The following is a 21,305-nucleotide window of genomic DNA, read 5'->3' on the forward strand; positions in this document are numbered from 1 at the left end:
CAAGTTGCTCCTCCTTCCTGTATGTCCTGTACCTCAGAAAATAGCCCCAGATTGCATCCACCTCCCAGAGTCATACTGCTTTTAAAATCCTTCACTAACTCCTTGTTGCCTGCAGGAGAAAAATCCAAACAATGCATCATGGCATCCAAACACCTTGTGGTAAGTTCTCTACCTCCTCGGTCAAACCACTTTTTCTCTCTGCTACGTAACGCCACCTCTTTTAGCCATTCTAAAATATTTACAGGTCCCTGGAATACAAAGTCTTCCTTATACCTGGAAAGTCATTCCCACTCTAGTCCAACTGAAAAACTATTCATTCTTTAAGACTCAGGTCAATCATCACCTTCTTAGCCAAAATTTTCAAGATTCTTCATGAAGAGTTCAGTAGTCATTCCTCTATCTTCCTATTCTTATAGTACCCTGTGCATTTAATATTCCTGTTATGTTAATAATGTTTAATACATTGCTTTGTATCCTCAACATGCTATAAAATCCCCAGCAGCCAATAGAATGTTCAATAAATAGTTTGTTGAATTGATTATTGACTTCTGTTCAGTCCACTTACATCTCTAAAATTTAAAAAAGGCCAGAGAAAATAAGAATGGCACGTCTTCTAATCTTCCACTCCTGCCGCTGAAGTCTATGTGGTCCACTAAAACTTCCATTTGCCTCTAAATCAACTTCAGTCTTACCAGACAACGCTACACACTATTCTTATTCCTTAATCTTAAGTACTCAAGGTGAGCCTTCTTCTATTCATGCTTATAGCAGTTTTGCTATTGTCAGCATTTGTCATCCACAAAATAGGAAAGGGTTTAAATTAAAAAACAAAACAACAAAAAAGCAAAAAATAAAACAAAACTTCTATCAGAGTGATTTCAACTATTTTGTTAAAAACCAAATTTCTAGTTTCTAAACAGGGAAGTTCAAGTTGCTATGCTTCAAGGAATCTTGAGAAATATAAATATTTCTCATGAAACATAAGATTCATGACCCAATATTAATAATTCTACTATGAATGTTTGATCTACACTGAAAAAGAATCTGATTCAACTTCAGTTTTCATAGCAGGGAAGTACTGTTTCAGCAAGTCCCTAGATTTTCAGATGCACTGGCAAACACCAGATATTGAAGAAACAGAAGAAAAAAGATTTTATTCACTTGTTCATTGATCCATTTGAAGTAACAAAAATTAATCACTGGATGTTTACTGTTCTATAATATAACAGAGCAAATTAAAGAAATGTTAAAAATGTCAAATAAACAAAATCTTTACATCATAAACCAATCAAGATAAAACCTTTATTCAGGACATGCATTATTTCCAAAATGAAATCTAACAAAAGAAGAAAATAACTTTAAGATGTTTGTAAATATGAACTAAACAAATGTTACTATGACAGAAACAAAGCTATTTACAGATATGATTTTTAAAACTTTGCTTAAAGCTTATTTAAGTATTATGCAGTTGTTGGTGTGTCTTTTGTAAAGAAAATAATTAAGAAGGAAACATAGAATGCAAAAGCAAGATGACACACTGAGGAATGGCTCATGGCATGAGTTAGATTATTAGATTTTCTACAATGGAATTTGAAATGCAGGGAGCACATTTGGTGTATGCTTGTAGAGGACTTACACTAGGGGCATTCTTCTGCTACCTCTGCTGGCGGATGAGTGGCTCCTGAGAATGCATACCAAATTAGTACCCCAGCTGTTGACATGCATATAAGCAGCTGCTGCTATTATTGCCTAACACTTAATGGTAGTCTGTCAGCACCTCTAATCTCTGCCATAGCAGACGAGCTACTCAGCTAAGGCCTCTGCTGTCCTTCAAGAAAAGAATCTCTCAACTAGGGACTGGGTGGCACTAGACTGCCAGCTGCAAGCCTCAGAGTTGCTGGCTGCATGATGCTGGGTCTATCAGCTGCTGAGCCATTCTCACCAAAAAATGAGCTTAATAAAATACCCCTTATGGAAATTTTATGAAATCATGATCATATTCAATGGTAAACAGAGTTCAATCTACAAAAATACATTTTACAGCTGTTTAAAGAGAACATCTATTTTGTTCAGTAATGCATATCTGTACAAACAGAGCAAAAAGAGAGAAGCCAAAGGAAATGGAAGTCAACATTTAATAAAGAAATGTATCAGAAACATAAAAATTCCATGTTATTTTAACATGATGTATTTTTTTGCAACTATGAAATGCTAAGAAAGTTTTTAAAATATTGAGAAGCCATTTAAATACCTCAAATTAAGATAAGATTCCTCAGTATACTTTTTCAGATTTCTGTACTGAGTTACCCTCTTGAATGGTTGAAAGTACTGTTTTCTTCTTCATTAAGCAAAAGCACAGTTACACAGTGTTATCATAGCTCTGTAGTCTTAGTTACAAGGAGAGGAAAATATATTAACTAAATATGCCAAACTAATTTATAAAGAGCATTCAAAACAATATTTTTGGTTCCCTTTTTAAATACACCTGTATTTTCTCATATTAAAATCAAGCGTATTTATCAATTACTTAATGTTTATTAATAACTAAAATTATTTGTTGCTAGTATTAGTAATAGCTTCTTAAAAGTACCTTGATCTCTGTGTTTCTAAAATTTTTCCTAGTCCATTTATTGATCTGAAATAAATTTAAAAATGAGAAAGAGAAGGTAAAAAGTAAATGTTAATTTTTTTAAAAAGCACACAAAACACATATCTAAAACAGGAAATAAGCATACACAAATATATCTGGAGCTAGAAAAAAATTAAAAATAGAAAAACAAAACTTACATTTTTTATAGTTTAACTCTTCTTTTCCTTCAAACCATAAATCAGGTATATAACACTCATGCATTAGGAAAACATGATATGCAAAAATGTGCACAACTTACAGACTAGGGGCTACTTTGTGATTTATAAAAAGACTCTTCACTTTAGAAAAAGTGGTTCATAAAGTGCTAGTAAGTCTAGTGTTGTTAAAATGAGTAGGCACTCAAAATTTTTACTGATAGACAGTTTTTTCCCCAGGCACATATTGTGGAAATAGCTAGGAATAAAAACCTGATTACAAGTGGCTTTGACCCCAGCTTCTCCTCAGTATTCACACTAAGTCACAAATCCCAGGTTCCTTTATAAAATAACTACATCAGTTCCCTAACAAAGCTCTCAGCCCATTATGCCTGTTCTCCCTCTTCTGATACTAAAATAATGAAATATGGTTCCCTTTGTATGGCACCAAAAAGTACTGGTTAAATCCTTTTCAACATACTGTGCACCTCATCTATTTATCTTTATATCATTAATTCCATTGTCCTCAGGGTTACTTGCCCGAGATATCTGCTACTTGTTCAAGCTTGTTCTCATGGGTAAGGCTTCCCACATGCAACGATTCTGAGGTAAGGCTCTCTACTATTTCTTTTAATATTTTACAACATTTTTAACCTTCCCTTTTGAATGTACTCTGTAATCTGATGGCTATTTCCTCTCAAACATGTTTACCTTCTTTCAACTCCCCAAATACGATTCTGAATCAGTCACAAGTCTGATGTACAATGGAGGTAAAAAGTCTGAAAGACCTGTTGGTTATCAAACTGCTTCTTCCAAATTCTCTTCTGGCATATTGTAAAGTACAGGCTGGCAACAGGCTGACCAAGAGTCAACACTGTCAGTTTCAGAGATCCAGCTTAGACAGTCAATATGGGGATATATAAACCAAGTAGTAATAATCACTCCTTTAATGCCAAAAATGTTTGCTAAATAGATTATGTTCTTCCTAACAATCATAATGGTGCACAAGATTTTGAAAAGAGAAACAAAATTTAGAATACCAATGTCAAAAGGAATAAAAGAAGTAATCTCCATTTATCACTTTTACCTTTCTAGACTTTTCAAAAATATCAGCCATCTTTCTCTTTCTTCCATTTTTTTATTCACTGTAACTTGAACTTACTACGTAAGCTAAGAAAAAAAAGTCTACATTATAAGAACGATAATAATAGCTAATAGAGCACTTACAAAGTTTACCAGCATTGTCTCACGTAATATTCAAAGCAAATTTATAAGATATGTATTATTCCTGTTTTACAGATGAGACTCAAAAAGGTTAAATACGTTCTCTAAGAACACAGTAAGAAACAGACCAAAGATTAGAACCCAAGCACATTCCAAGGTCCATGATCTTAAACATTATGCAACATTACCTACCCTCCACATGGAGACATTATTATAATTTCTAAAGTCTAAGGACATTACTATAAAAGTAAGACTAAATATGAAGAAAAGTATGAATTTCTTTCTTCTGCAATCATTAATCATTGCAAACAATGTACTTACAAGCCCTACCTTTACTGCTTCAATTTATAACATATACTATATGAACTGACATGACAGATTCAAAATCTGTTGTTAACAGAAGTTATAAATACTAAAAATAGCAATTTTGAGCCGTGATGTACAAAGCTTTGCATCCATTAAAGATGACCAATAATAAAAGCTACTGTCTCTTTTCATATGGCATTTATTAGTCTGGGTATTAACAAAATAATTCCAAAGTCCCTGAACTCTAACCTCATTTGAAAAGTCCATCTTTGTTTTCAAAAAGAATGGGAGTCTGCAGAACAGTCAGTAAAATGACTGCTGGATCATGTAACACATATTTGAGTATCATTCATACTGTCCTATGTTTGATCAGCCTTGGCCATGGATACTGAAGATAATAAAGCAAGCTGGAAGACAAGGCACAAAGGTACAGTTGACAGTTAAGGAAGACATAAAGTCATTGAGAATTCAGGGAAAAATGAGACCCCCTGAGTCAGAGAAGGCTTTATGGTGTGGGGGGAGGAGGCAGGTGGAGAATAGGCTCTACAGAAATAAAACGGCTAAAATAAATATTAAAAAACAGAGATGAAGAAGAAATTTAGGGATTGGCAGAGCGAGAACACATTATGAATAAAGGGATCTAGCAAGACACACCCATGGAAAAGTAAAGTAACCATCCTGGGTAAAGTTAGGGAGGCTTCATGTTGGGAAAGAGTCAAAGACAAGACAGGAAAAGAAAGTTGAAATCAGACCTTGAATGTCAGTCTACAAATTTTGAACTATATTCTGCAAGCAATGGGAAATAATTTTATATATTACTATTTACATAACAATTAGCCAACAATAACATATGTGATTCCCTAATGGTCTTGAGGCAGCTCAACCTCGAAACTTAAGTTTCTACAGGGCAATGGTTATGGTAAAAATATTTGTATAGAACACTTCGGATTTGTAGGTACTCAACACACTTATAATTTTGTACCTAATGGTTGTTCTTAATTTGTTTAAATCCTCTTCTGGAACCAAGTCTGTTTTATTGATAAGAATGATATCTGCCAAAGCAACTTGCCTAAAATAGCAAACAGAGAATAGATGTCAAAGAGAAATGTTAAAAATTAAAGATAAATAGAAACACCTCATTCAGATCAATACGTCAGTTAAGAACTATATAGTACTCTAAAGTAGTGATTCTGTTTACTTTTTTTTTTTTTTTTTTTTTTTTGTGGTGGCTGGCCAGTATGGGAAACTAAACTCCTGACCTTGGTGTTTCAAGGCCACACTTTAACCAACTGAGCTAATCGACCAGTCCCAGTTTACTCTTAATCTATCTATTCTTCAGATACCATGGATGAATTGTATTCATCACTATATAAACTCAGACTTCCCATTATTCATTCAAAAAAGTATTTACTAAGTGCTTTCACTTGCTACTCTGGAGTTACAAAGATAAGTCTAAAACAGTTTACAATCAAAAGGATGACTGTCAACTCAAGTTCAGATACCGAATATGACAGATTTAAGGAGAGTCTACTTACTAAAATATTTCTTGTAATAGTTACCATATTTTCAAAGAAATATGAAGAACAATTTCACTTAACATTAAACATTACATTAGTTTTTTTTTAAAAAAAAAACTACACTTCAGAAGATATATCAGGATCTTGCACAAATGCCTTCTTCATCACTACAAATATACATTATCTCTGTAAAATAGATACACAGAAATTCAAGTTGAAGAATCCAGTTGACAGAATGTTATTTAACAAGACAGATTATTGTAATTAAGTTCTATTTATCTATTATCAGGAGTAGTAAAGCTGAGGGTTCTTTCAATTTTCCTCAGTTCTTCAGGAAATTTTAATCACTAGACTATTTGCTTCTAATCCTAGTCTAATGCAATATCTCAAAGAATACAACCAAATTCTCAAAACCAAATTAACTTTAACTCACTGAAAAGGCAGGTTTCAACAATATGTACATCACAATCCCATTTTTGTTTAAGGACTTTATCTGAATAAAAACTGAATGTACTTATCTCAAAACATAAACAGTTGCAATCTTTAAATTGGAGGACTTCTGTGTTTAATTTTCTTTTGGCTTTTATAACATTTTGCTATTTTCTATTTGGCTATTTATATTTTCTGTAATAAATATATTTTCATAAGGAAAAAAGTTACAGAAATATTTAATTCTAATTTGAATCATAATAATATATCAAATGCAGTGTTTAGGCAGGATTACAAAACAACAGAATACCATACTCCAGAATAATAGGGAATCAACTGCTTGCTTGTAGTCTTTATCATCTATGTCTGGATCATCTGTAGCAAATCCCAGGGGGCCTCACTCTTAAACCCAGCAGCATATTTTGTGACTGTAATCTATCTGCTTAGGATAGACAAACTAATTTAAATATTTATAAGTTTAAAAACACATCAATTTGGAAAATAAAAGGATTTAAATCAAAAATTTTTTAAATGACAAATTAAGACTTTCCATATTTGTTCCTCAATTGTTATGAATAACAGTGAACACTGAAATCAAATGAACTACTGTGAAAGACAGTTAAGCAAACCAACTATTTTTTATAATAATCTTCAACCTCAAAGAAATTGTATGAGAACAAGAAAATATTTTTAAATGTTACTATTTCAAACATTCCTCACAACTGAAGATCTCCTGTGTCTAGCACTCACTCACTTTATGCTAAAATAAAAATTAGGTTTTAGGTAAAATTTTAGTTATCAGATCATTACAAACACAGTAGTCCTCCCTTATCCATAGAGGATATGTTCCAAGACCCGCAGTGGATGCCTAAAACCCTAGATAGCACCAAACCCTAAATATAATATGTTTTTTCAACCTAATAACTGAGACGGCTACTAAGTGACTAATATGTAGGTAGAATATACAAATGTGGATATGCTGGCCAAAGGGATGATTCAAGTACAGGGCAGAAGGCAGCACAAGATTTCATCATGCTACTCAGAATAGCACACAATTTAAAACTTATGAATTACTTGTTCCTGGAACTTTCCATGTAATATTTTCAGACAGCACTTGACCAAGGGTAACTGAAACTGCAGGAAGCGAAACCGCAGATAAGGGGGGACTACCGTAGATAGTAATATTTCACCTATGGGGAAAAAAGACAATCAATTTTCCTTGACTATGTTTTAAAATTTTTCAGCTTGTTTTGGGTTTTCATATTAATGATTTTCTCTTTCCAAATAGCCAGCAATCGATATATACTTTAAATATGAATACCTAGTAGCTTCATTGATAAGGCCATCAGGTTTTTCTTCTGTTAAGTGCTAAACAAAAACAAAGTTTGAAAAAAGTTACTGTGCTGTAACTTACACAAAATCTAATATCAACACAAAGGATTTTACTTTAGTGACTTCTTTCCTGCCTCTAACGACTTCAACAAGTTCCATTACTCTATACACAAATCCAGAAGAAATTCAGAACTAACTTTTCTATCTGAAAGCATTTTTCCTCCCCATTAATAATTATTTTTCTACAATGAATCTGTAACTTTTGGCGCAGTGGGGGTGGGGGGCGGGGCAGGGGAGGCACCGCAGGGCAGAGAGTTTAGGATTTTGTACTCACGTTTTCTTTTTCTTAAAAGGAAAATCCCTCAGATTTAAATAATGTCATAAAAACATAGGAAATCATAGATTTGGAGCATTTTCCTTTTTACAAAACAATTCTTGCGCTAAATATTCATTATTACTTATTTTAAAAAAGGAATAACCACTGAAACTGTACTTTCTTAAAATCTAATATACTTCCCTCCATTCCTACCCACATACCTCATGCCTCACCCCAAAATCATACACAGTATATCCCAGTAGTGGGCCCTTCAAACTCCCTAGAAAACAAATAAGCTCTAGGAAGGACATGGCCTAATTATGGGAATCACAGAACTTGTACAGTATTATATAAAAATTGCTCCATGCCAAAATACCAAATTTTATATTTTTTTCATAATTATTCTTAGCATGAGGCTGTAACAAGTCCTATTATTATATACTCTGCTTCTAGAGAACAAAGCTGTTACCAGACCTTGGAATACTGCCTGGCATACATTCTCAACAAATAATTGTTGCATGAATTGCAGTTAACACCCTTATTTGTTGACATAGATACATCAATGTTATTTGAAATATGCTATATAACATGCAAACAACAAACCTCTTTCCACTGAGTGATAAATCTACTTAACAAAGATACATTGTTAGCAAGGCATCTGCCTCTGAATGATCCTGAAATATTGAAAATTCTTTTTTTTGGAGGCTGGCTGGTACTAGGAACCCAACCCATGGCCTTGGGGTTATAAGGCTGTGCTCTAACCAACTGAGCTAACCAGCCGGCCCGTGAAAATTCTTTTAAAAATCTGAAATGTTTTTCGAGATATTGTACTGTTGACCTTTAGGAAGCTTTTTTTACATATGAATTTGGGGGTATTGGCCATGAGTTGGTGAAGCATAAAAAAGATATGACAGAAGAATTAGATTTGTTTTTGAATTTCCACACATAAATGGACCTAACAAAATGGTAGCTTTACAAAGTAACTCACACTATTTTGAATGCATTTATTTTTCTAGTGGATTAGAAATCTTCACTCAAAGCTAACTGGGGTGAACTAACATTTTACTCTCTCTAGGCAGTCAGAAAGTATCAAATATAAAAGTTAAAATCACCCAAAATAAAATTCTGCCAATATGTACAACTCATATTAAGACTATGATATGCAATAATCATACGTGATTATAGTAGAAATGATAAATGCCCTGTTCTATGCACATATTGAGGCTATATGAACATAAAAAATTAATAAATGCATAATAACATTTATTTTCTCTGGATGTCAGCCCAACGTTTTTCCTAAGACAACTATCTACCTCCTCAAGTAAAACTTTGCGAAAAGATTAAAACCAATGTCTGGTATTCGAAATAACATTCTTCAACAATACATTACACACCATTTGGTCATTAAGTCAACTGATTTCCATTTATAAAATAAAAACAAAATGGAAATTTTGACATTCTATTCTGCCTGTATAGGCATATGAAGGAAAATCTTTTTGCATATCATATACAAGCCGAAAGGATTTCTCATCTCTGCTTAGAGACTATGGCTTTTGCTTACATATCAAAAAAGACAAAAATAATTTTGGTACTAGTTAATCCAACATATTCATAAGATTAAAGTTTACACCCCTTACTTAGCCTACCACAAGAAACAAAGAAAAAAAGGAAGGGGTGGGGGGAGTAGGTGGGGAAGGTCAGTGAGATGTTGGTCAAAGGGTACAAATTTTCAGTAACGCAGGATGTATAAGTTCTGGAGAGATAATTACAGCATGGTGACTATAGTTAATACTACTAATATTGTATACTTCAAATCTGCTAAGAGTAGATTTTAAATGTTCTTGCCACACATACCAAAAAAATGGTACGAGGTGGTAGATATGTTAATTAGCTTGATTGTTTTGCAACGTATTTCACAATATAAGTATATCAAAACATCATGTCGTATACCTTAAATATACATAATTTTTATTTGTCAATTATATCTCGATAAAGCTAGGGGGAAAAAGAAACAAAGGAACCCTTTGAAATAACACCACGTAGACAACTTCACTAAGGACTGTATAGTGTCTTCTGCAGAAATAAACAAACAAGCTGGACCAAAAATAAAAAAGAAAAAGAAAGAAAAAACTACCTTAGAACTCACTGGCTAAGAAAGAACACTGTTATCGACCAAAGTGGAAATATGACAAATATCGACAAAGATGTCAGATGTCATTTTTTTTAAAAAAGCAGCAGCAGCAGCTATTTCTTTCAAATGGATTGGTTATAGACCTAACACTATTTAAGCTTTTAAAATAATTATTGCATAATGTCAGTCTATTTATTTTTCTGGCCTTTTCCAAGTCAAACTGTTTTCTGACTGAACTGTTTCAACAGCTTGTGCAATATAACAGAAGAACCAAAAAGAAACCTCTCACTTGACCTTTTATGTGTAACTTCATTTATTGATTCAATTGCATTAAATGCTGTCACTTTTGTAGAACTGAAAAGAACAATGTCAGTAGTCTGGGTGTCAAGTCCTGAGAATAGAGAGCTGTCATTTTAAGTTGTCCAATTCTTTGCCCATGATTAAAAAATGAATATTTCAGATCAATGGGTGACAATCCCATTAGAGTGATAGCCCATGATATCAATTACCACTTCAGTTTCAATTTGGCTGGCTGGCCACAGGGTACCATTTCTCAGCTTTACTTGTGATGGACTGGCTCTGTGAAGCATGACACCCTTAAATTGCTGCCCATTATCCAAGTGTCATTACTTGTACTGCCTCAGAATTCTCTGAATTACAAGCAGCTACTGAGGTCAAGCTTTGCAACCAAAGGAATTGGACAAGTTGGCAAATTCCTTATATAAAAGCAAAGTTATTTATCTCGCATCCGACTTAGAAAATCTAAAGTTTCCATTATCCTGACAGTATGTCAGTTTTGTGCAGGTATATTGATTTAATAATTTAAGAGGTTTTATAAAGGTGGCAGGGGGTTAAATGTTTACTGTGTTTGCATTATTCAGAATAGTGCTTTGTTTTTTTGGCCTCTATCATGCTGATAATAGATTCTACTTAACTCTTCTCCATATCCAGCTTTACATATAAAATTATTCCTAGAATCATAAAATACACAGAGAGTTTGACTTTGGGTATGGCATTTAAAGTCAATCAAAGAAAAAATAAAATATCCTAGCTGCTCTCTATCCCATAAATATCCCAAACACAGTAGTAAATTTATAGAGGAGGTGAATTCAAACATACCCATAATAAACATCCAAAATGAAAAATTTGGGTGTTTTTTTTTTTGTTTGTTTGTTTACTATCTCCATGAACATTTTGTTAGGAATATCATGATGTCAGAACAGTTATTGAAATATTTCTGAGCAAAGTATTTGGGATTTTTCTTTGATTCTTAAGACTATTCATAAATTTATATTTTAACCCTAAAAAAGGAATCATCTTCCAAACCTCTCAAATTAGGGTGTGCTATCTCTGAGGGAACTGAAGGGCCAGTGAAGGGGTATTGGTAGCTATTTGACAAGCCTGACTTATCTTTCCAGAGCATGATTTCATTGAAGATTTGGAAGAAAACAAACTTTAAAAACAAGTTCAGATACATTACGGAGGAGAATACAAAACTGACACAAATTTTTAAACACTGAATTTAAACTCCTAAGAACTTATTACTTTGGGCCCTATCTATATCCCGATTGAGATGGACATGGGGATGGAGGATTTCAGTCTCGGCTACCTTTAGTGATATTTCACTTGAGAAACTGAGAAACACTATTTTACTTTATGCAACAACATACTTTGATAGATCTTACTAAATGCATTTTATAAATTGAAGTCCATTTAAATGCATTTGAGGACCTTACTACTTAAAAATATTCATAGCAGGATATCTTTTAATGGAGTTCCTCCTCACTATTCCTACCTACAAATCCTGATTTCTTCAACCTAAGGCAGTATTTTTAAAAAATTCATTTCCAGCTTGTGTTTGATGGCAGTTAAACAAGAAAAATATGATCTCATTTGCTTTATCAAGCTCAATTTCCTCTATAATATGGAAAAACTTATCTATATTGGGGTTAAATCCTAGTTAGCAATTCCACATACCCAAACTTTATCCTGACTCCCATTATCCTCATTACAAAACATTGTAATCCCAAATTTTATCACATCAAACCAAAGTAATAGAAAAGAAATATTTAATTTGAAACTATAAGATAATTTAAAAACACACACAAATTTCATCTATTATTCAGCATACTTTTCTAAAAAAGGTTTTTGTTAAGGAAAATTTCAATTAGATACAAACATAGGGAAAATAACACAATCAACTCCCATACTCCCAACTCTTAACATTAACGACTCACAACAATCTTTCAACTTACTTTTAATCCATATTTTGAATCCACAACAGTTATAATACCTATAAAAAATAAACATTTTAATCACTTTTTTAAAAAAGATGTTTATTAATATTGTACAACCATACCTGAGAATGAAAATTAAAACTAATCTACTATTTCAGTTCACAAATGCCACTCAATAAAACAAAGTATTGTTTTTTTCTCTTACCAATGCTTCAATTTAAATCAATTCCACTAATAAGTCATTTCAAATACGTATTGAGTGCCTAGAACTGTTTTAAGGCGCTAGAGAAGATATAAAATAAATAAATATTTTAAATTATATAAATAAGAAAATAAGATTTTCCTGGCCTTTAAAAAGCTTAAAAGCAAAATATGATGAGACAAATTTCATATTACATAGTGAAATGTGATAAATTACACAAGACAGGTTTTTAGCTTATTTTTACATAATCAAAATCAAGACTTTCCCAACATTTAAATCATTGCTTAACAAATCTGAGACATCCCAGGATGTCTTATTCCTAACATCTCTCACTAAACCTAACTCACAAAAATGTTTTACATAGCATGTACCTGTTTCTAAATGATCAATTAGTTCAGCAATCTTTGAATATATGCTAAAGAATTTTTTCAAAAGATAACAGCAGAATGAGTTTAACGATGCCTAACAAATTCAACCAGCTACATGCCAGATATATTAAGGCCCAATAATAGGGTCCAGCTTCAATGTTTCTTAAACTTCACGCCTTAGTCTGTGAAAGACCTAGTTTAAAGAAAGGTGAAAGAGCGGGGGAAGAAGGAAGGGAACACAGCTGCTTAACTAAGAAAGTTTCTAATATGTCTTAAATGAAGTTTATAAATAAGATTGCCCAAAAGTGTTAAAGTAAATAAACTAAGGCGGGGGAAGGTTGTGCTTAATTCTAATCTTCCAAGAGAAAATGAAAGCAGAAATATGATCCTCACACTGATTGATTAAAATAAAAAGCTCTGGGGACTGGCTGGTTAGGTCACTAGGTACAGCGTGGTGCTGACAACACCAAGGTCAAGGCATCAGATCCCCATACCAGCCAGCCACTAAAAAAGATTAAAATAAATAAAATAAAATGAAAATCTCTAACATACTAAATGCATAAATCAAACAACAGACAATACAGGAAACCTACATAGCATTTTAAAAGGAAAACCTTAGTGGAAGCACTACACTGGGAATTGAGATTAAAACCTGACATCTGTCTGGGGCTTTAGAATCTCTATCTGAAAAAAATTTACTTTATCATCAAACTAAATAAGTTTTAAAAAGACAACTATGCAAGGAATTAAAATTATAATATGCGTGAACAAAAATGAGCTTAACCAGATGTGAAAAATATATCTGGTCTTTTCCCCATCTCCTGGCATACAACTCCTAAAATTCTTAGAATCTCTGAAGTGTTGTTTTTGCAATATGCTAATGAGTTGACTGATGGCTGGCAGCTCCTTGGTAGTTTCAGAAGGGGGCTTGATCACCAGAAAGACCAAGGCAGGAATTTCAGCCTCACCCCCCAACCTCCAGGACGGGAGAATGGCTGAAGTTTAAGTTGCTCACCAATATGGCCAGTGATTTAATTAATCATACCCAGTTAATGAAATCCTCCTGGGTTCCAAGAACTTCTGAACAGCTGAACTTGTGGAGGTTTCTGGAAAGTAGTGTGACCAGGGAAGGCATGAAAGCTCTGCATCCTTTTGTCCATACCTCGCCCTACACATTTCTTCACCTATATCCTTTGTAATATCCTTATAATAAACCAATAAAGGTAAGTGTTTCCCTGAGTTCTGTGAGCCACTCAGCAAATCAATCAAACTTGAGGAGGGGGTATGGGAACCCTTATTTATAGCCAGAATTTATAGGTCAGAAGCACAGATAAAACAACCTGTAGCTTGCGATTGGCACTGGTGCGGGTTGGGGGACAGTCTTGGGGACTGAGCCCTCAACCTGTGGGATATATGATATTATCTCCAGGTAGACAGTGTCAGAAATGAATTGGAGCACCTAGCTGGTGTCCACTGAAGAATTGCTTCGGTGTGTGGAGAAAAAAACACATTTGGTCACAAAAGTCTGCCTTCTGCATCGATGGTTGCTGTTGAGTAAAAGTATAGGAAAAACACTTCAGTTTGTGTTTGTTTTTCCCAATCACCATAAAAATAAAATTTTACTTAAGAATAAAAAAATCGAGAAGCCAAGGGCAGCCCGCTCTGCCCAGAAGCAGGCAAGAGAGCACACCAAAAATACCACTTCTGCTCAGGTGGCCCACCACAGCCACAACTGCTGCAAAAGCAGCTTATTGCCACAACAGTAGCCACAGCCACCATGGCAACAGGAGGCCCACCAGGCAATTGACTGCTGACACAAAGAGAGTGACCAGTGGAGACTAAAAGAAGAGGATGTCTCTCTCCTCAAAGCCCACTCCAGAGTAACAGAAGAAGCACCTGCTCTACTAGATGACCAGACATCAATGTAGAGATACTAGAAATATAAAAACCAAAGAAGAATACAGTAAGTCTCAAATACCATACTCTATAAAACAGGAAACCCTTGAAATGACTGAAAATAAATTCTGAGCAACAATCTTAAGGAAAGTCACTGAGATATGAGAAGACTCAGTTAAACAACATGATGAAAAGTGAAAAAAAAACAAAAATCCAGGATATGGAGGAAATTTACAGAGAGATTCATACCTTAAAAAAGAATGTAGCAGAACTTATGGAACTGAAAGATTCTCTGAACAAAAAATAACCAAGAGCTTAAGCAGCAGGCTAAAATAAGCAGACAAAATAATTTCTAATCTTGAAGATAGTCTTTTCAAAATAACCCAGGTAGACCAAAAAAAAAAGGAAAAAAGAATTTTAAAAAATGAAGAAAATCTAAGAGAGCTAGCAGACAACCCTAAGCATGCAAACATTTGAATCATTGGTATTCCAGAAGGGGAGGAGAAAGGAAAAGGCATGGAAAACCTATTTGACGAAACAGTAACAGAAAACTTCCCAGGTATAGGGAGAGACGTGGACCTTCAGATCCAGGAGGCTCAAAGATCCCCAAATAGATTTAATCCAAAAAGATCCTCTTCAAGACACATTATAGTCAAACTGGCAAAGCTCAAAGACAAAGAGAGTATCTTAAAAGAAGCAAGAGAAAAGCATCAAGTCACCTATAAGGGAGTCCTTATCAGACTAACAGCAGACTCCCCAGTAGAAATTCCACAGGCCAGAAGAAAATGGGATGATATTTCCAAAATACTAAAAGAAGAAAACTGCCAGCTAAGAATACTATACACAGCAAGGCTATCCATCAGAAATGAGGGAAAAATAGTGTATTTTCCAGACGAAAACTGGAGGAGTTCACCACCACATGACCAACCCCACAAGAAATCCTCAAGGAAGTCCTGCATCTGGAATCCAGAAATCAATAATCATTACCACAAATACAAGAAAGAAAGAAACCCACAGGTAGAACAAAAATGGAAATGAGAAAGAGAAAGAAAATAAATCTTGCCACCACATAAAACAACCATACTAACAATGTAATAATGCCCTTGCTTTATTTCTGATTTTAGTAATTTTGGTCTTCTCTCTTTTTTTCTTGGTCTAGATAAAGGTTTGCAAATTTTGTCAATCTTTTTAAAGAATCAACTTTTGGTAATTGTTGATTTTCTCTATTGTTTTTTAATCCCCTATTTCATGTATTTTTGTTGTAATATTTATTTCCTACTTATATTTGCTTGTGGTTTAGTTTGCTCTTCTTTTTCTATTTTCTTAAGGTAGAAATTTACACTACTGATTTGAGATTTTTCTTATTTTTAAATAGGTGCGTACAAGTATAAATTTTCCTCTAAGCACTGCATGAGCCCAGCATCCTATAAATTTTGATATGTTGTGCTTTGATTTTTATCTCAAAGTACTCTCTAATTTCCCTGTGATTTTTCTTTTTACCCATTGTTTACTAAGGATAGTGTTGATTAATTGCCACATATTTGTGAATTTTCTAAATTTCCTTCCATTATTGTGGTCAGAGAACATATTTTTTATGATCTTAGTATTTTTAAATGTATTAAGACTAGTTTTGTGGCCAAAAATTTTTAAATTTTAAAAAATAAAATTATTTAACTTACCATCAAGATAAATATCACTCCCTAATTCAGCATCAACCCAAAACATAGAAGCCACAGCACCTGAAAATATATATTAAGACAATATTCATCAAATAAAAATATTTCTTCAAACTGAGAAACATGATTCTATCCACGTTTTAATTTGTTCCGATGGAATTAGCAGATAAATACCTGTATGAATTAAATCCAGTTTTCTAATCTTCTTATGAGAATAATAGCAATAGAACCTTTAACTACTTATATCCATTTCTATCCTTCTATTTCCTTAAAAAAAAAAAAAAAAGACGAACTCTTTGATTTGTACCACATATAAACCAAACAATCAAGCTTCCACCAATGCCATAATAATTTACCAACAGATACTATAAAACAATTTGGGAAGTATGGCTGTGTGCACAAAAGACTTATTTTTATTTTCTCATCTCCTAAATATGATGAGTTCACAAATAATGAATTATACCTTTAAAGGAAAAGCAAAATAAAACAGACAATTCCAAAATCCCTGTCCAAAAAATACTTTGTTATTTTTGTAGACAAAAAGGAACTAGAATTAAAATTACACACTCTATGAGATTACTAACTAATCCTCACAGTATTTATTTAGTACTGGTATAAAATTTGAGTCTGATGAAAAATTATTTCTAAATAAGAAATTAAAACTTGTTTTTGACACAAACTGGTTTAGTACCAAACCACACACCCTGATTAGTATGCCACAACACAAGAAAAAGAAAACTGAGAACAAGGAAAGTATTGGATTTTCCAAAGCATCACAGGCCCAGTTAGTGACAGGCCTGTCTAAAAGAATGAGTACAGGGGAAAAACAAGGATAACTGAACTCATTCCAATGTCTAAAGCTGTCCACCTACCCTGACGAGATGTGGTCCTCCAAGCATCACTCTGTGTCAACAATGAAATACCTGTCAGCTCTTTACAGTGATTACTCATGCAAGATACAGCAAGGGCCACAAGATCTAATGGTTTCCTCATACCTATTGATTTTTTCCCCAAAACTTAATAGTTTTCCAATTTGACTGAAATAGGAGTTTTGAGTAACCAGGGCTGAATCAATGTCGTCCTTTTCAAGGAAATTACTTTACCATAACAATTACTTAGCTAAGAAGTGGAGAGTCTCCTAAACGGGAAACAACTGAATTGCCAATAATAATTTTCTTCATTTCTTGGCTAAAAACATGACTTTAATAAATGAGGGAGAAAAAAGTAAATCTACTAAGTATCACTACTCCAAACAATAAGTCATTAAAGAAGTATTAACTTCTTCACTCAATAAAATATCTAACATCATACATAAGTCATTTTATAATTTTTCAAAATTCACTGATTTCTATTCAGATAAATAGGTTGTAAGTCCTACCACTAACATTTGCCTGTTATTAAGTTGACCTATAAGAGTGTATTCTAAACCTGATGTTTATCTTTAATGTAATACTTGCCAGGCTACACAAACTATTTAAAATTTATATGTAGGTATTTATCAGAAAGAGTAAAGATAAGCAAATGAAGTTAATCAATGGCTTTCAATGCAAGGTGATTTTTCTCCCCAGAAAATACTTGGTAATGTCTGAAGATATTTTTGATTGTCTCAACTATAGGAATGCTACTGGCATCTAGTGGGTGGAAGCCAAGGATGCTATTAAACGTCCGACAATGCACAGGACGGCCCCTGCACAACAATTAATTATTCTAACCCTGAGCTAGATTACAGAATCTCTTCTACAAAATCTAACAAAAATAATCAAAAATAAAATTTAAAAAGCCAAAAATCAGTAGTAAACAAATATAAAACTTTCTTCTCTATATTTTTTTAGGTATTGTTTAAATTTTGTTTACGAATGTTCCACCTTTACCCAAACAATAAAATTATGATTCTAAAGAAAGTTAGAAACAAGAAACATTAACTGGTTTCTTATACTTATAATTGGTACAAAGATTTCTCTGATATCTTTAACCTTTCTTTCTTTGCCTGATAAGCCAAATCATGTTTTATTAAACTCAAGTACTCTCAAAGAAAAGTAACAAGAATATTTTCTCTAAAAAGTGGCAGAATTGGTTATAATGAAAAAAATTAATATTTGCTATTTCAAAAAGAGGCATACAATATATTTTTCTATCTTACCAGATTTAAATTAATTGAATATTTAACACCAACATATGAGTCCAAGTCCTATCATCAGTCAGACATATGAGAAAAGTATGGAAATGTATGAAAAACTCATGCCTACTATAAGGACCAAAATAGCCCCAACTCAATACTACCTTGAAAACATGGAGACAATGTTATTATGTAACACTTTTAAGTATAATGAATAGCCACTGATTACATTTGAAGCCTCTGTAGATGTACCTCACTATTTCTTTTAGACTATAACCCTTTTAATAAATTACTCTTAGGAACTTTAATACAGTTTTACAAATCAGCCCAATACCATAAACCCAGATCAAAAAAGAAATAACCATATGGGAAAGACTCAAGGAACAAGAACTAAATGTTATGCAAATAAAGAATAAAGATTTTACCTAAAAATCATTTGGGGAAAATAAGTAGATATTATTAGAATTAGAGTTTGTTAAGAAGGTAACAGAAACTCATTGTGAAAAATAGGTCGACTTTTTGTGGCTTTCCATATGAGAGTTTAGATGTAATTCTATTCAGAGATAAAAAATTTTATGGATAATCATTAATTTCACTAGAAAAAAGATCAAGTAAGCTTGAATTAACTGTGTATTTTCTTTGATAACTTATTACAGCACTTACAAATAAAATTATTTCGATTTTTATAGTAAAAAAGAAAATGCTAACAATTAACTGAGCCTTTATATATCTCTTAATGACTCTCTAAGAAAGCTGGGTCAGAAAGTAAAGAGAAATAAAATCTATACATTTTATTATAGATTATATTATAATCAATATAATCAATCAAATATACTCATATACTTAAAAGTACAATCTCTACTTTTTCTAAATTTCCATATTTTTTAACAGCTTTTGTTTCTACCAATAACCTTAAATCAATCAATAAACGTCTATTCTATTAACAGCTTAAAAGTACCGAAAAGCACTGTGATAATTCATCTGCCAAAGAAAATGAAAATCCAGTTATTTTTCTTCTTTTAAACCCCCCAAAATTTTTAATCTAAAGTAAAGCTTTAATACTTGTGTTAGCTATTTCTCTAATACACCTATTTAAAATGTCAAAGAACTATATTCTGGTTACTGACAATGTCATTTCTTACCAGGATCTGCTAACCCAGTGGTCTCTAACAGTATGTAATCAAATTTCCCCTTCTTCTGCATCAAATTCTCAATAGCTCGGAGGCCATTGTCCCTGGAGAACAACAAAACATAACATACAGTGATTACCGGAATATTTTTAAGTAATGATTATAAAATTTTAAAATGTATTCAACAACCTGAGACAAAAATATCTTTAGGGATGTGAAAATTCAACTCCTAATCTTCTAACAAAATGTCTGTCCAGTATTTACCATTGAGAAGAAAAAAATAGATGCATATAAACTAATAGGTAAAAAGAAGTCATATATGTGATAAGTTAATACTTTAATTTTATTAAACTTAAAAGAAGAGGTAACTTCAATTTATCTGACTATAGTCAGTATCTGTTATTTTTACAGCTTTATGAAAGAAAAAAATCAACATCCAAAATAAGGATAAAATTTAACTACAGTAGTTTAATATAATAAAGGGACACTGCCATTAAATATCATTTAATTATATTCTGAATTAGGGTACAGGGTTTTAATTTCCCTTTTTTTTCATAATATCAAAAGTGAAGAAAAATACAACGAATTACATTTTAGTTGTTCAATAAAGTCTGTTATGATTTTATCCTTGCTAACACATTTGACTCAAAGCCAAACACCTATTCGCTGAAATTCATTAGAATACACAAAATTAACAGTACAAGCATTACTCTTCATAATTCATTCAACAAGTATTTAAGTTGCTACTATTTTTCAGGTACTCTTCTAGAATCTATGGTAGATTGGTGAACAAAACAGACACTGCCCTTGAAAACTTAACTGCTGGAACATAATGTAAGGTTTTCCTCTTTTTTGATAGTCATTTACTTTTGTTTTAGAGAGGTTGAACACTTGAAAACAAGACCAATGACTTATTAAATTCAGAATAATCATTCTTTACATATGAAATAATTTTCATAAACTACAGACATTAATTAAATAAATCCAGACATCAAAACAATAAAAAACTCAATAAAATTACCAAAACATTAGAGTAGAAATAAATAAATAAATAAAGATAGGAAGAATGACTTTTTAAAAATGCATCCTACTAAATTTATTTTCTATTTGAAAATACAATGAAGCAAACTGTGTAAATTCAGTTAAATTACACAAGAAAATCAAAGGTGGAAATATAATTAATAAAAATTTCTAGTAAACCAACAAACACACAGTAAACACATTCCTCACTTCACTGAACAGCAGAGACAACCGTTTCTAAGTTCCAGCCACTCTTCATAGAGCTCTCCACCATGGCTGACAGCTAAGGATTTCTCCACTGCACTTCCTAGAATAATTAAGAAGAAGCACTCTTTAGGTTATGTTCACTAGCCAACCAAAAACAAAGATGACGGTATTCAATAATGGAACAGATTTCATAGCAGAAACTACATTTTATTACGTTTATTCTTTCATTCTATTCATACAGCCTCAATATTCAAATTATGGCACTCTAGATTATTTTAGCTTTTCTTTCTTTAAGAGGACTTAAGCCCCTAAAAAAGGCAAATACAAAATTAATGAACATACTTCCTCTTTAGGCGTCTTACTTGCCCACTCCCATTTCTTAATAAAGTGGCTCTCTTGAAGTCATTTTTTTCT

The 21,305-nt window shown here is 32.7% G+C and overlaps 1 protein-coding gene across 3 annotated transcripts in view; it reads right to left on the reverse strand.

Annotated features, from left to right (window-relative positions):
* LOC134364391 (zinc-regulated GTPase metalloprotein activator 1A) overlaps nt 1–21,305 on the reverse strand; it is a 43,368-nt gene that overhangs the window by 15,866 nt on the left and 6,197 nt on the right. For 2 of the 3 annotated variants that reach the window (XM_063080290.1, XM_063080288.1), the window contains 7 exons: nt 20,895–20,991; nt 19,677–19,768; nt 16,422–16,481; nt 12,295–12,332; nt 7,582–7,628; nt 5,297–5,383; nt 2,591–2,635 (listed from right to left, as the gene is read on the reverse strand). In XM_063080290.1, coding sequence (XP_062936360.1) covers nt 2,591–2,635; nt 5,297–5,383; nt 7,582–7,628; nt 12,295–12,332; nt 16,422–16,481; nt 19,677–19,768; nt 20,895–20,991 — 466 coding nt within the window. The remainder of the gene's footprint in view (nt 1–2,590; nt 2,636–5,296; nt 5,384–7,581; nt 7,629–12,294; nt 12,333–16,421; nt 16,482–19,676; nt 19,769–20,894; nt 20,992–21,305) is intronic. The other variant, XM_063080289.1, reaches the window with a different exon arrangement.

This window comes from Cynocephalus volans, chromosome 16 (genome assembly GCF_027409185.1).
Source record: "Cynocephalus volans isolate mCynVol1 chromosome 16, mCynVol1.pri, whole genome shotgun sequence".
Lineage (NCBI taxonomy): Eukaryota > Metazoa > Chordata > Mammalia > Dermoptera > Cynocephalidae > Cynocephalus > Cynocephalus volans.